We start from the raw sequence: 14537 nt of genomic DNA on the forward strand, positions 1-14537 counted from the left end.
GCTCCTTACCTACCCATTTTTAAATGTACAGTTTAGAAGTGTTCAGTATATTCACATTGTTGTGAAACATCTCGAGAATTTTTTCATCTTACAGTACTGAAACTTGACTCTGACTAAAACAACCACCATTCTGCTTTCTATGAATTTGACTATTTTTAATACCTCATAGAAGTGGAATCATATTATACAAACAGTCCCCTACTTATGATTCAACTTAATGTTTTTTTCCACCCTAGAAGGGTTAGAAAGTGATGTGCATTCAGTAGCAGCAGTACTTTGAGTACCCATTCAACCATTCTGTTTTTCACTTTCAATATATAAATTATGAGATACTCGACACTTTGCTATAAAATAGACTTTGTGTTAGATTTTTAGCATTTAATCTGTGCCTTTCCAGAACTCAACAGTACTTAAAACCAGACTTCTTCAGATATGGCAGGGCTACTTAGGTTGACACCTGATCTAACAGATTAAAAAAAATTCCTCATGTTTAAACTACCCAATCATAAGTAAAACTTATGAGAATGTTCATAAGGTGTTGTGATCTCAGACTGGGACACAAATTGTTCCAAAAAGAAGTAATTGAAGTTTGCTGGCTGATGTATTTCATGATGTGTTAGAAACACTGTCCTCAAGTCCTTTTGGTTTGAGTCCTGTAAAAGCAATTTATCTTTCATTTTACCTTGTTCTTACAACACTTAAAAGCTCTGCCGTTGTCTATAAATCCAGGTGGTGTTCAGCTGGGATCGAAATTAGTTAAAAACCATACCAAGATGATTATGCACCAAAGTGATTGTGTAAAATACTATATTCCTGCTCAGCAGAGCTCTAAGAACAATAAATAACAGACTTTGCCCCACTGGGCCTCTTTGAAGGTGGGGAAGAGAAAGCTAACTTTGTCTTTTTGGAGGTGAGTTGGGGGTGGGTGGGCAATGATGCTGAATTTCGAAAAGAAAAATCTAATTCTGTACTTACTGTCTGCATCCCATTCAGCCTTCAATTAACTGTAATTTAATGCCTAGGTCACTTTCTTTTAATTGGCAGTTTCACCTTTTTATTCCTCAGTGCCTCCTGATTCAGGGATAACATTTCTAACATTACAATCAAATCAGATAACTGTTTAAACAAACTTGGTGGTGAAGACTGGGGGACTCTTAAAAAACAGGTCCTGTGCTGTGTGAGCCCTTCCCATAGAGCAGTGCTTCTCAAACTTTATTTTCTGTATTAACCACATGAGAGAGGATCCTCTTAAAATATTGGTGCTGATTTAGTAGGGTAGGAATGGAACCTGGGATTCTGTGTTTGAGTTCCCAGGTGATGTCATTGCTGGTCTAAGGACCTCACTTTGAGTAGCAGGGCTGTAAAACAGTAGTCCTTAACTCCCACTTAGATCACAGTAACAAGGGGAGTTTTCAAAAAACATAATGCCAGTACTCTACCCACTAGAGCAGGGGTCCCCAATTCCCGGGCCACAGACTGTATGGGTCCATGGCCTGTTAAGAACCTAGGAACCAGGCTGCACAGCATGAGGTGAGTAGCTAGTGAGCAAGCATTACCACCTGAGCTCCACCTTCTGTCAGATCAGCAGCGGCATTAGATTCTCCTAGGAGAATCTAAGAGAATCTAGATTTAGATTCTCCTATTGTGAACTGCACATGTGAGGGATCTAGGTAGCATACTCCGTATGAGATTGTAATACCTACCCTGCCCATCTTTGGGAAAATTGTCTTCTACACAACTGGTTCCTGAGGTTGCGGACTGCTGTCATAGAGTTCCTGATTCAGCTGGTCTCCAGGAGACAGCTCAGGTATCTTGTTTTTCAGGTGATTCTAACATGCAGCCAAGATTCAGAATCACTGTTTTCAAAGGGTGGAGAATCTTGACTTTGCCAGAGTAGGCCTGGAAAAGGTTTCTCTTTATTATTTGAAACTCTGGATTTTCCTTAGTGCAGCCCAAGATTCATTGACTTTTCTTTGGCTCCAAACTCTCATTGAGTGAATTCAGGTTTTAGTTCATCTTGAAATGCAAGTTTCAGATGGCAGCATTTTTAATGTAGTTCTTTGGTAGTGGTGAGGAACATGAGAATGTTCTGAGAGGTAGTTTGCTCTTCTGCCTTACTGACGTTAACTCCCAAAAGTAGGAGGGGAAAAAGTATGTCATTTGTTCTTAAAATTGTAAGTATCAGTATTGGGAGAAGATCAGTATCGGGAGAAGGAGTTAAGGAGTTAAATGTTACTCACCTCAGTTATGGTACCCAGTGAAGTGGGGAGCATGAGTTGAAAGTCAGTTTCGTGGGCCTCAATCTACTGATTGTAAAGGCCTTAATCCTTCCATGTAACTAGAAAGCTAGGATAGGATTATAGAAAACTGGGTGATTGTCAACAGGGATGAACCATACACACACCTCAGTATCCACTTTGACACAGTGCCCCTTGAGATCTCAAAGTTTCAGGAACATGAAAAAGTAGTTTGTCACAAAGAAAAGCTTTGAGAAAGGGATTAAAGCAGAGCTTATTATAAATTTCTGCCTCATTTTACATCTCTGTAAGGTGGGAGTGATCTCTTGATCCTTAACTTTCGTTGCTTTTGATTAAAGAATGGAAATTGAAATAGTAAGACTTTATTACTCTTTCAGTTTGGGGAAAGAGGTCTTTTTTATCAGCTTTGGGCTTTAGTTAAGTAATTATGGAACATTCTTGTAGAAACGATATTTAAAACCAAGCCAAATGAGAGCACACTTGCAAGAGAGCTAAACACAATCTTATGCTGTATGTATTAGCCTGGGAGGCTTTGCAAAGCATTCTCTGGCATTTCTGTGTAGTGTCATCATCTTTTGTGATATGCCATACAAGAAGGAAGACCAGTGGTTGATTTCTGGTATTAAACATAAAAAAAAAAAAAAAATTTAGGATCTGGCCCCAGCCCAGTATTCTCCTTCCTGCTTCTCCCCTCTGTACTCAGATCATAGATTTAAAACTTAAATAGGCTGTGATTTTTTTTGTATCTCTTTCTGTCTTTGTTGTTCTCTCTGAATAACATTCTTACACTTTTTCAACAGGCAAATTCTCAGCATCCCTTAGACACAGTTCAGATGTCATCCCCTTCGTGGAACATTTCCCAATCCCTCACTCTCCCTCCATTGCTAGCTGGTTGTTCCCTTCTTTGTGTCCCTGTGGGATTTTATATCCCTCCCCTCCAGTATTAGATAGGGGACTATAATGTTTTCATGTGACTGTCTCTGACAAACAACAAGCTCTTCAAAGGTAGGAGTAGATGTGTGTCTTTTATTTCTTTCTTTTTTTTGTTTTATTTTGTTTAATAGTGATGGGGTCTCACTTTGTTGACCAGGCTGGTCTCGAACTCCTGGTCTCAAGGGATTCTCACACTCAGCCTTCCGGAGTGCTGGGATTACAGGTGTGAGCCACTGTGCTCAGCCTACATGTGTAATTTTTGCACAGTAATAGGTACCATATATTTACTGTTAGTTGAGTTGCTTGAATCAGTAAGTGAAAGAGCAAGGGGGAGAAAAAAATAGAATGAATGTGCCCTATTGTCTCCTTTTGTTGAAAGTTTAATAAACTGAACTTCTAAGTCTGTTACTCCAGGGTTAGTTTTAGTAGAGGCTTCATAGAAAATATTGATACCTAATTTAGAAAAGGAAAAGATGAAAAATTGGTGTTTGAAGTTTATAGAGCAGAGTGGTAGCCAAGCAGCGTGTTGGGTTTGTGTGGGAAAATTAGATGTCTTGGTGTACATTTTACCTCAATACATTCTCTTCTTTCTGCAGTCGTAAAATAGATTCTGGGAAGACTATTGATGTTTTTTCAAAATACCTTTTTTGACATATATTTGAGATTTTCTGTTGGTCTTGCAAAAGAAAGTTCACTGATGCTTGTTAATTACATCAAATCTCAAATAATAGCTACTCATTCCATAATGTGAGGATGCAAATTCCCAGGTGAGCATATTGGGTTTAGTGAGTCACATTTCAGACCACTTACAGAATCAATCATTTGACACCTAGTCCCAGTAGAGATTTTGCTGATTTTAGCTAATATCTGCCTTTGCACCTTTCTCTTCATTGCAGCTCTGAAACTCAAAATTGATTTTTTTCCTAGAATTGCATTTAAACGCAATGCATGCATTTAAATACCAGTAGTTTCAAAATAAAGCCAAAAAGGGCTTAAATTGCAAATTATTGAGTAGTGCTGGTCAAAAAAGCCCTTTGCTAAATTCTATCCGGAATGAAGTTATGTGGTCCTCCCCCACTCCAGGACTGTTTTTTGTTGTTTTTTTACTTTGTCTCCCAGATCCCTTTTGTTTACATGCCTGTTTGTTAAGAAAAAAAATAGCACAGCTGTTCCTAAAAGGCAGCTGATAAATTCACTCTCATCCTTTTTCTATGCTCCTCTGTCCCTACTTGAAACAAATTTTGGAGACAAAGCCATTGCTGCTGTGATGAGAAAGAAGCTCTCTTCCCCAGTTTCTGTTGTCAGGTTAGTCCAAACGTCAGAAATGGCCACTATCAGCTGTAAAGAACTATGGGTCACTGTGGTCAGGTGCCCCTGGCATTGCTGTTACAGACTAGTCACTGAATGGAAGAAAGAACTGGCAGTTTAGAGGAATACCCCTGAGACAGAAGTCTCATTTTAATCTGCATATTGCAGACTGGTAAACTTACTTGGAAAAAAGAGAAGGTGCTCAGAATGTCCTTCTACGTTGTGCTGACGCAAACAAAACAATCGTATTGCTTGGGGCTACTTTTTATGAGGGCACTGTTAGAGGCCATCCTCACTTTTTTCTAAAGCCCATTAATTGTTGGAAGACCTGCATGGCTTAAGTAAAGAATAATTTTCATTTGACGCTTGTATTTTCTTCATTTCATCTGTACTTCCTCTCCTAATATACTTCCTGAAAGGAGGGACTAAGCCCCAGAGTGTTTCCTACTGCCTGCCATGCCACACTGTTGATTGTCCCCACCATTTATGCACCTCTTGTTGTTCATTTCAGAAAGATTTCCGAGTGCAGGAACTCCCACTGGCTCGTATTAAGAAGATTATGAAACTGGATGAAGATGTGAAGGTGAATTCACATTCATTTTTATTATTTCTTATTGAAGCTATGTGATGGGTAGGTTATTGCTCATTTCTCTAGAGCTCAAAGTTTAATTAAACAAAAACACAAAAAAATCACTGTCTGTTGCTTTGTTATTCGGTTCCTGTTTAAAATTGTTAAGTGAGCCAAAATTGAACAGTTTTGGTTGCTATATGGGTCATCCTGAAAATTAAGGATATCCTGGTTTTAGATGTTGAAAAAAATAATTGTTGTGGGTTTTTTTTGTTGTTGTTGTTTGTTTGTTTTTAATCAGTTGATCCCTCCCAGCTTTGCTTTTTTGGAGTGTTTTACTCTATCACCCAGGCTAGAGTGCAGTGGTGCAATCTTGGCTCACTGAAACCTCTGCCTTCCAGGTTCAAGTGATTCTCATGCCTCAGCCTCCCGGGTAGCTGGGATTACAGGCACCTGCTGCCACATCCAGCTAATTTTTGTATTTTTAGTAGAGATGGGGTTTCACCGTGTTGGCCAGGCTGGTCTCAAACTCCCGACCTCAGGTGATCCGCCTGCCTTGGCCTCCCAAAGTGCTGGGATTACAGACGTGAGCCACCACGCCTGGCCTTTTATTTCTTTTTGAGACAGGGTCTTACTCTGTCACCCAGGCTGGAGGGCAGTGGCACAATCATGGCTCACAATCATTACCTCCCAGGCCCAAATGATCCTCCCACCTCAGCCTCCCAAGTAGCTGGGACTACAGATGTGCCATCATCTCTGGCTAATTTCTAATATATTTTGGAGTGGGGACAGGATTTCACTATGTTGCCTAGGCTAGTCACAAACTCCTGGGCTCAAGCAGTCCTCCAACCTCAGCCTCCCAAAGTGCTAGGATTAGGCGTGAACCACTAGGCCAAGCTGGTATTTCACAGTTCCTTGCACAGTGTAGTATATACATGTATTACCAAATCAACAGGACAGTACCATTATCTTAGCATCTTATAATGTATATTTTGTTGATCTAAACTCTTAAGAAATTTTTGATAATGTGTCTACCTTTTCTATCCTTTTGATCTGTGAGTTTATTTTACATGAGTAGTACTTGTGAGGGGGTACGCTTGGGCTTGGCTATTTCTGTATTCCTAGGAGTCCATCTCCATTAAAGATCTCAGAGAAAGAGCAACTGTCTCTTTACCACTCAAAATTAATAGTCTTTTGTATTTGCACAGAAAACTAACAATTGATAGCAATTTTCCCTTTTATTAGCTCCTTTCTTCCTTACGGTAGCCCTGTGAGATTTGATATAATAAGAATTATCAGTTCCATTTTACAGACAATGGAAATAGACACAAAGAGGTTAAGTGACTCACCCAGAGTGATAGGACCAAGATCTTATTTCTCATCTACTGCTGCTTTAACTCCAGAGCCCTTTCTGTGGCTGTAGCCCGCACAGACTACCTCACCAAAGGCTGAGAACCTTATTTGACCAAGAGCTTCAACTTTGAAGTCAGACATATCAAGGAGGTTTATATGCTTGAGCACTTACTATGTACCAGGCCCTGTGCTGGGTCATGTATTACCTCATTTGATTCCCACAATAAAACTGGAAGGTTATCCTCTTTTTCAGTATGTACAAAACAAAGCCCAAAAGGATGGGAAGCCTGCAGTTTTACCCAAGTCCATCAGCTTTCGAGCTTATTCTCCTTCCCCATATTGTTTCTCCTCAGATTAGAACCTAAACCCTACTGACTCTGGCTATGGGAAAATCACTTCATCGTTCTTAAACCCTGGTTTCTTTGAAAGGCTATTGTAAGGGTAAGAAAGCACCTTGCACAAGGTTTGGCACATGGTAGGTGCTAATAAGTATTCTTTCTCCTTGCTCCCTTGTTGCCGGCTTTGTTCCTACTCATGGATTTATTTTACCTTGGACTCTCTGGAGCATACCACCTCATTTTTTGACCCTTGCCCCATAGTTTCATGCCAGGCAATGAGGCAAGAGACAAACTGGTTTGAATGACTTACCGGTGATTGACAGGGAGGGCCTGTGTCTGTTACAGATGATCAGTGCAGAAGCCCCTGTACTCTTTGCCAAGGCAGCCCAGATTTTTATCACAGAGTTGACTCTTCGAGCCTGGATTCACACAGAGGATAACAAGCGTCGGACTCTACAGGTATTATTGCAGACTTAGATTGGGAAAACTGGGGTAAGCAGTTGCCTTTGCCTGTTCTCCTGTGTGGCTTTGGACCAAAGATTATTGTTGTTCTTTAGCCCTCTATCAATTGGACATGTAATTGGCATCTCCACCGTTGGGAGGCAGACTTACCTTTCAGTCATGATTGTGTTTCTCCACCAAAAATTTAATTCTGTCCTGATTTTCACAGCTTAGTGGCTGAACTCCTTTCTGTTGGTGACCCCTCACTGTAAACAGATGCTCAAGTGATAGAGTATTTACCTGTTTCCAGATGTAAACAGTTGCTGGTTGGGATCCTTAAGAGATTCCAGGAAAAGACAATTCCAGGAAGTATCAGCAGTCTCACTAGCTTCATTAGGCTTTTTGTTCCTTGTGTTGCCTTCCTGGGGAATCTTTTTATTTTTTCTTCTTTTTTTTTTTTTTTAAAAAAAAAGTTAATTTTAACCAAGGAAATCAACATTCATATTGTATGCAGAGCCCTTGGTTCTGGAAACTCTCACTCAATAGCCAAGCCCTAGCTCTTAGAGGAAAAGTTTCCCAGATACAAGACGAAGGGTGTAACAGGTACAAAATAGTGGCAGTATTTTAACAACAAAGCCAAGAAAGTAAATTGTTTTCTCTTCATCTCTCTTTACCTACAAAGTAGAAAATGCATGTGTTTATTCATTTATTCTAAAATTACTCAACTGAACACCCATAATGTGCCAGACACTTTTCTAGGCTCTGGGGATTAATGATACACAAAACAGACCAAAATCCTTATCTGTTGGAAGACTGCATTCTAGTACAGCTTGTCAATGGAGCATAAAGTTGGGATTTGTTTACGTTACTATATGAAAGTTTTAAAGCAAAAAAAGGTAAAAAACACTGAATTTCAGTAAATGATAATGCATGTTGAAGAAATTTATGCTGCCTTGAAGTTAGTCTGTGGATCTAGAGAGAGCCAGTTAAAGCTTCCTTCAAGATCAGTTCAGATTAGAAAATAAAATAGACAAAACACTTGGACAGACCTTCAGAAAAGAAGATAAACAAATGCCCAATAAACCCATGAGAAGATGTGCAACATCCTTAGTCATCAGGGACATACAAATTAAAACCACAATGAGATACTGGTTTACACCCACTAGAATACCTAATATAAAAAAGACTGACAATACCACAGTTGGTGAGGAAGGGGAGTGTCTGAAACTCGTATATTGCTGGTCAGAATGTAAAATGGTAAAGTCACTTTGAAAAACTATTTTGCGCTTTCTAATAAACATATCCCTACTCTACAACCCAGCCATTTCACTCCTAGGTATGTACCCAGAAGAACTGTGGCCATTCTTACATAAAAGTGCTCTTAACCTTATTTATACTACCCCAAACTGTAAACAACTCAAGTATCCATCAATATAGGAATATACAAGCAAATTTTGAGGTATTAATGAAATGGATTCCTGCTCAGCAATAAAAAGAAACATACTGCTCCATACAACATGGATAAATCTCAAAGGTACTATGTTAACAAAAGGAACCAGAGGGAAAAAATTATATAGTGCATGATACAATGCGTTATTACCAGCTGTGGTGATGATAGAAATCAGAGTTGTGGTTGCCCTTATATAGGGGAGTGTGGAGAAGGATATTGAAAGGGCTAGAAGGAACTTTCTATATTTATTTTTTGAGACAGGGTCTCGCTCCGTGGCCCAGGCTAGAGTGCAGTGACGCAATCACAGCTCACTGCAGCCTCAACCTCATGGGCTCAGGTGATCCTCCCACCTCAGCCTCCTAAGTAGCTAGGACTACAGGTGTGTGCCACTGCATCTGGCTTAAAAAATTTTTTTTTTTTAAGAGATGAGGCCTTATTATTTGCCCAGGGCTGGTCTCAAAACTCCTGGCTCAAGTGATCCTCCTGCCTCAGGGAATTTAAAAAGCAAAATAAAAATTTTAGGAAGACCAATTTAAGTATATTTATGTTTCCAAAACATACTAGAACATTTAATTATATAGTGGAGGTGTTTATTATTTTTCTTTTCCCCCTTTATTCCATCATTAGATGAGCCATTTAGATCGATTGAGTAGGTGACATCAAAAATGTGACACTATGTTGTAGTCATCTTAAATGAGTCCTGGCAGTCTTAAGATGTGCCCTGCTTCAATTGGGAGGGTTTATCTTCAAGCTGGTGGTTGGCATGAAGGATAGACTAGAGTTTTGCATTTCAGTGGCTTGAGGCCATCACAGATACACGGGAAGGAAAAAACAGAAAATTTCCATCCCCTCCTGTTTTGTCTGATGACTCACCTTTTAAGGTGTGGTATATAGAGTTTGCTAAGGATTTCTGTTAGTGTGTTGACATTTTCCCCAGCATTTTATTATGAAAAATTTCAAATATAAGCAAAGTTTACAATGAATACCTGTATACTTACAACCTAGATTCTACCATAAACATTTTACTATGCTTATTTTATTCCTGTATCTGTCTGTCCCTCTATCCATCCTTCAATTCATCTGTTTTTCAGTGCATTGTAAAGTTTACTTTCCCCTAAATATTTTTTTTTTTTTTTTTTTTTTTTTTTTGAGACAGAGTCTTGGGCTGTCTCCAGGTGCCAGGCTGGAGTGCAGTGGTGCTGTCTTGGCTCACTGCAACCTCCGCCTCCTGGGTTCAAGCAATTCTCCTGCCTCAGCCTCCCAAGTAGCTGGGACTACAGGCACGTGCCCCCACGCCCAGCTGACTTTTGTATTTTTTTTAGTAGAGACGGGGTTTCACCATGTTGGCCAGGATGGTCTCGATCTCTTGACCTCATGATCTGCTCACCTCGGCCTCCCAAAGTGCTGGGATTACAGACATGAGCCACCGCGCCTGGCTTCCCCTAAATACTTTAACATGCATATCATTCACTAGAGTTCAGTGTTTTTTCACATATATATATTTTTTCCTTTGGCTTTAAAATCTTCAGTAAAGCACACAAATCTTAACTATACATGTATGTTGGGTTTTAGAGTAAAAATATTTTAATTATTCAAAGAAAGGAAGTATTACACTTGGGAGAAAACCCCATTAGAGCAGGTCTTGGTTTCAGTATCATTAGCCATCTTGACTCCTATGTTCTCTCACCTCTCCTGCCACTGTTCGTAGTAGAAGTTATGAATATCAGAATTCTCACAAGCTGTGGTTTTTATTTGGGAATTCAAAATTGCAATGATATGGTTTAAGCATTGCAGTTTTGAATTCCCAAATAAAAACCCTAGCTTATGAGAACTTAGTGTATATAGATCCAGTGACTTGAAAATGTTGCAGAAAGTTATTGAATTAAGATTTCACCTAAGAAATCTAAAATAGATTGTAACTACTTGTGAAGCAAAGGGATTATTTAGGGCCTTAAAAAGGTTATAAACCTAACTTTGCTAACCCACGGAATGACCAGAACCCTACTAATTGAGATTACTAGGTTTGCACTGGAGGATGATAATTTGAAAATCGCAGGGAGAGGATCAAGCAGGAGTAGCAGTGGTTGGAGGCTCAGATACCCCATTTTAGAGTGTGTGTTACCTGTATCTTTTTTTTGTTGATGGTTGTCCACCAAGTCTGATCATTTAAAGTATGAGTTTGGCTGTGCTTATTTCAGCTATAGAACGGGCCATGGGTGTTTAGTTTGTGCTTATTTGGAGGGTATAAAGCCAAGCGAACTAGTTTTCTCCCCAGGCTAATTTTTCACTCCACTTTTCTTTGTTACAGAGAAATGATATCGCCATGGCAATTACAAAATTTGATCAGTTTGACTTTCTCATCGATATTGTTCCAAGAGATGAACTGAAACCTCCAAAGCGTCAGGTGAGCTGTGCATGCATTGCTGTTGCTGCTGACTGAAGAGCGCTCTGCATACTGGTGTCAGATACGTGCCTTTTCCTCTCAGCACAAGTCATTTGCTGTTCCTTTTGCTCTTTGTCTCTAGACCAGATTCATTCTTAACATCTCCTTCTGTTACTCATTTCTGGATACTTTTAACTCAGTGCCTTTGAAGTGGTATTTAAATGAAGATAGACAATGAAAATGAAAGACTTTAGTTACAAATGGTAAAGTGAAGCTCATTTTAAGGTATCTTAGGAAGTCTTAGGAGTCATTTAGAGCTCTTCATCTGGGATGGGAGAAAATTCCCAGAAAGTTATAGATTTTAGATTTTTAAGAAACAGCTTCTCTGTGTGCACAGTGGTATTTGGAGTGAATGGACTATGTTTTCTCTTCCTCTGTATTGTGGTTCTTTATATCTTTATGTAGTGCCCTGACTGCACACTAGAATCACCTGTTGGGGTTTTAAAACTATCAGTACCCAGGCTCTACCTCACATCAGCTGAATCAGAATCTCATGATGGAGCCCAGGCATGAGTACCTTTTAAAACTCCCTGGATGCTTTTAATGTGTAACCAGATTTGAGAACCACCACTTGAGCTGTTTTCCCATCAATCACAAGAAAGAATGTTAATGTCTGCCTTCCTCTCTCTTCTGTCTGCCTCTCTCCAAAGATCACACTAGTTGTTTTTTCAGCACCTTGGGTGCATATAGCTCCTAATTGTGATTGTAATAGACCTCTGTCCTGTAGAGCTCATTGTTTTAGGCATGCAGATTGCATGATTCACTAGGTGTAGTAGAGACACTGGGAAATAGTGGCAGAATCTCACAGTAGCAAAGCTGTGCCTTGTTGTGCTTTCTTTGTTATATAAAACTTTAAGTATTTTTAATGAGTTATTTCATAATATATTATCCTTAGAAATAGTCATTCAGTGACAACCATTCTCCCCATGCCGGCCTGAATTAATAACCAGTTAGAGAAAGTCTAGAAGTGAACATTTATAATTCAGAGCTAATGAACATTTATAATTCTGACCCTGCACGGGGGCCTTTGGATTAGCAAGCCCCCTGTCACCGCCTTACTAGAGTAGGGTGTGCCTCACTGCGTCTCCGTTCTTTTTGGGCAGTCTTTGCTACTGTAAACATCCTTGACTGGAAGCTGTAAGGTGTTGAGAGGAGCTTTCAGTCGGATGTTTACAGCGGCAGGCTGCCACGGTCATCCCCAGCTGCGCATCGGCTTTGAAACATTGCAGGTTTGTGCCCATAGGCTCAATTTCTCCTCTTGGGGTCCTTCCCTCCTCTCTCAGAAGTCACAACCACAAGAACTCAGTCCATTTCTCTTCCTTCAGAACAAAGAGTATCACACAACTGCTTTCCTTGTTGAAACTGTTATCTCCTTGTGTCTATCCGAAGCCCCCTTTGAAACAAGATGGTGAGCTCTGTGATGAAATCAGGCCTTGCTCACTCTCATTGTACTAACTCCTTGTTTTCTATGGGCTGCCCGCTGAAAACACTGGCTGGAGAGAAGGGTCACATCCTGCCAGTTCCTCCAAATTCCTCAGTGCTTCTGGCTCTCTCGGGGTGTCACAGATCCTTATTACATCTTAGCCAGACTCAAAGTGCTATGATCCATCTGCTTTTAAAGAGTGTGTGTCTAGCTGAAACAGCTTCTTGTTGCTTGGCTTTAGTTCTTTGTAGGTGTTCAAGCCATTGATTGGCATCGTATTCGGGACAGCTGCTGCCTGGCCTTTGAAAGGTTGAGATTGCTGAAAGCTGGCCTGAAATTCTAAGATAGCATTTTTAATCCTCTGTAGACACAAAGTTTTCCCAAGCTCCAAATTGGCTGGCACTTCTTAAAGTCCTTGAAAATGCCTACTCTCCAAAACCCACCCTTTCTGAAGGAAGCAGCAGTTCACTCTTGCCACTAAAGCAAATGTACTTTTTTCCAGTCAGGGCTGGCTGCGCAACACTGTAGAGATGGCCCTAAGATGTGATGCTGCTCTTCTCTGGCACTGTTTGTCAGTCTAAGCTTCTGGAAAGATTCTAAGAGCCAGCCCTCTAGTTGGGGAGGCCTCTACTAAAGTTGAGCAAGTGCCCCATTCTGGATTGATGCAGTCATTAAAGGATTGTTCTACCACTTGGGCCAACTTCCCACTGCTGGGAAAAGGAACTAGCCAGAAATACTGAATTGTGAATCTAAGGCCCTTGACTTCTCACAGATGCTTGGGAGTTTTGCTTGTTCTTCAGGGAAGCAAGTAAAGACTGTTTCAAAGTAGGAGGTAGTTGAGGCCTGACTTCTGCCCCACTAAAGCTATGAGTTGAAAGTTCCTGCCCATTGAAATGTCATTATCTTTTCACCCATTTCTTTAAACAAAGCATAATCATTTTCTTGCTAGCTTGACCTCCATTGGCCGATGAGTCTTCATAATGCAGCAGAGCCTTAGATATGCCTTCTTCCATTCCAGCGATTTGAGAACAGTTGTACCTTGTCCTAACAACACAAACCTAGGTGCCTCCACTTGATACTCCCAAGTATCCTAGATACTGTCTAGTTCATAAACGGTTTAAGAGGATATGGTAAGCAGCATAGGTGGAGCTCTTGACCTGCTCTTACAGCTTTTGGCAAGAGGTATTTTGGCTTCTGGAAGGGGTTTTTAAAGGTTTTGCTTTTTGTCTGACAAAAAGGTCATATTCAATTACTAGATCAGCTGTAGTCAGGGTTAACTAGAGACTAAACAATCACAGGTCAGGACTAGAAAATGCAGGTGTCTCCCTGCTGCCTAGTGTCCTATACAGCTGGTTCTGGGGCTCTTAGTCCTGTATACCGCTCGTTACCCAAGAGCTTTTCCAAATTAGGTCTGGATTTTAGTGATTTGTGTTTTTTGTAAAATAAGAAGGGAGATCTCAGTGGAACATAAGTACCTTGAACCTACTTCAACAGCTTTGCGAAGAGCAGATGGCCTCTGTTTCTTGGCTGAAAAGGGTATCAGTATTTTAGCCTTGCCACAGCCAAGACCTCATTTCCAGGCTGACATTTATTTATAATGATGAGAAGTCGGGGTTGGAATGGAGTTGACGTTGCCATTTTTAAGTCTTCGTGGAAATTGAGACGTAGATGAAAATGAAAGGGAATCTCCTTTTCCTTCTGCCTCAGCATAATCGTATTGAGGGTTAAAACTGTTTGGGTCTGAAGCACAGAATATATTAACCTAGAAAGTCAGTTCATGTTTAAGGACTTGCTTAGAAACCCAAAATGTTACAATTATCTCCCTAAGCTAGGTAAATGGCTATTCAGTAACCATGTCATGCAGAGACCCATGTTTCTTAGGGGCTAGATATTGGTGGTCCTAGTTTTAGTATCCTGGCTCCCAGTCATCAGGCAAACAAAGAATACCCAGCCCTGTTCCACAGGGACACCAGCTGCTCCCATACCGTATGGCCACAGAGTCCTAGAGGTACCAAAAGAGAG

General features: G+C 40.4%; 1 protein-coding gene across 35 annotated transcripts in view; it reads left to right on the top strand.

The window, feature by feature from the left end:
- NFYC (nuclear transcription factor Y subunit gamma) overlaps window positions 1–14537 on the top strand; it is a 108063-nt gene that overhangs the window by 77567 nt on the left and 15959 nt on the right. For all 35 annotated transcript variants that reach the window (XM_078331364.1, XM_054259201.2, XM_054259205.2 and 32 more), the window contains 3 exons: window positions 5011–5082; window positions 7104–7217; window positions 10958–11053. In XM_078331364.1, coding sequence (XP_078187490.1) covers window positions 5011–5082; window positions 7104–7217; window positions 10958–11053 — 282 coding nt within the window. The remainder of the gene's footprint in view (window positions 1–5010; window positions 5083–7103; window positions 7218–10957; window positions 11054–14537) is intronic.

The sequence above is a fragment of the Callithrix jacchus genome, chromosome 7, assembly GCF_049354715.1.
Source record: "Callithrix jacchus isolate 240 chromosome 7, calJac240_pri, whole genome shotgun sequence".
Lineage (NCBI taxonomy): Eukaryota > Metazoa > Chordata > Mammalia > Primates > Cebidae > Callithrix > Callithrix jacchus.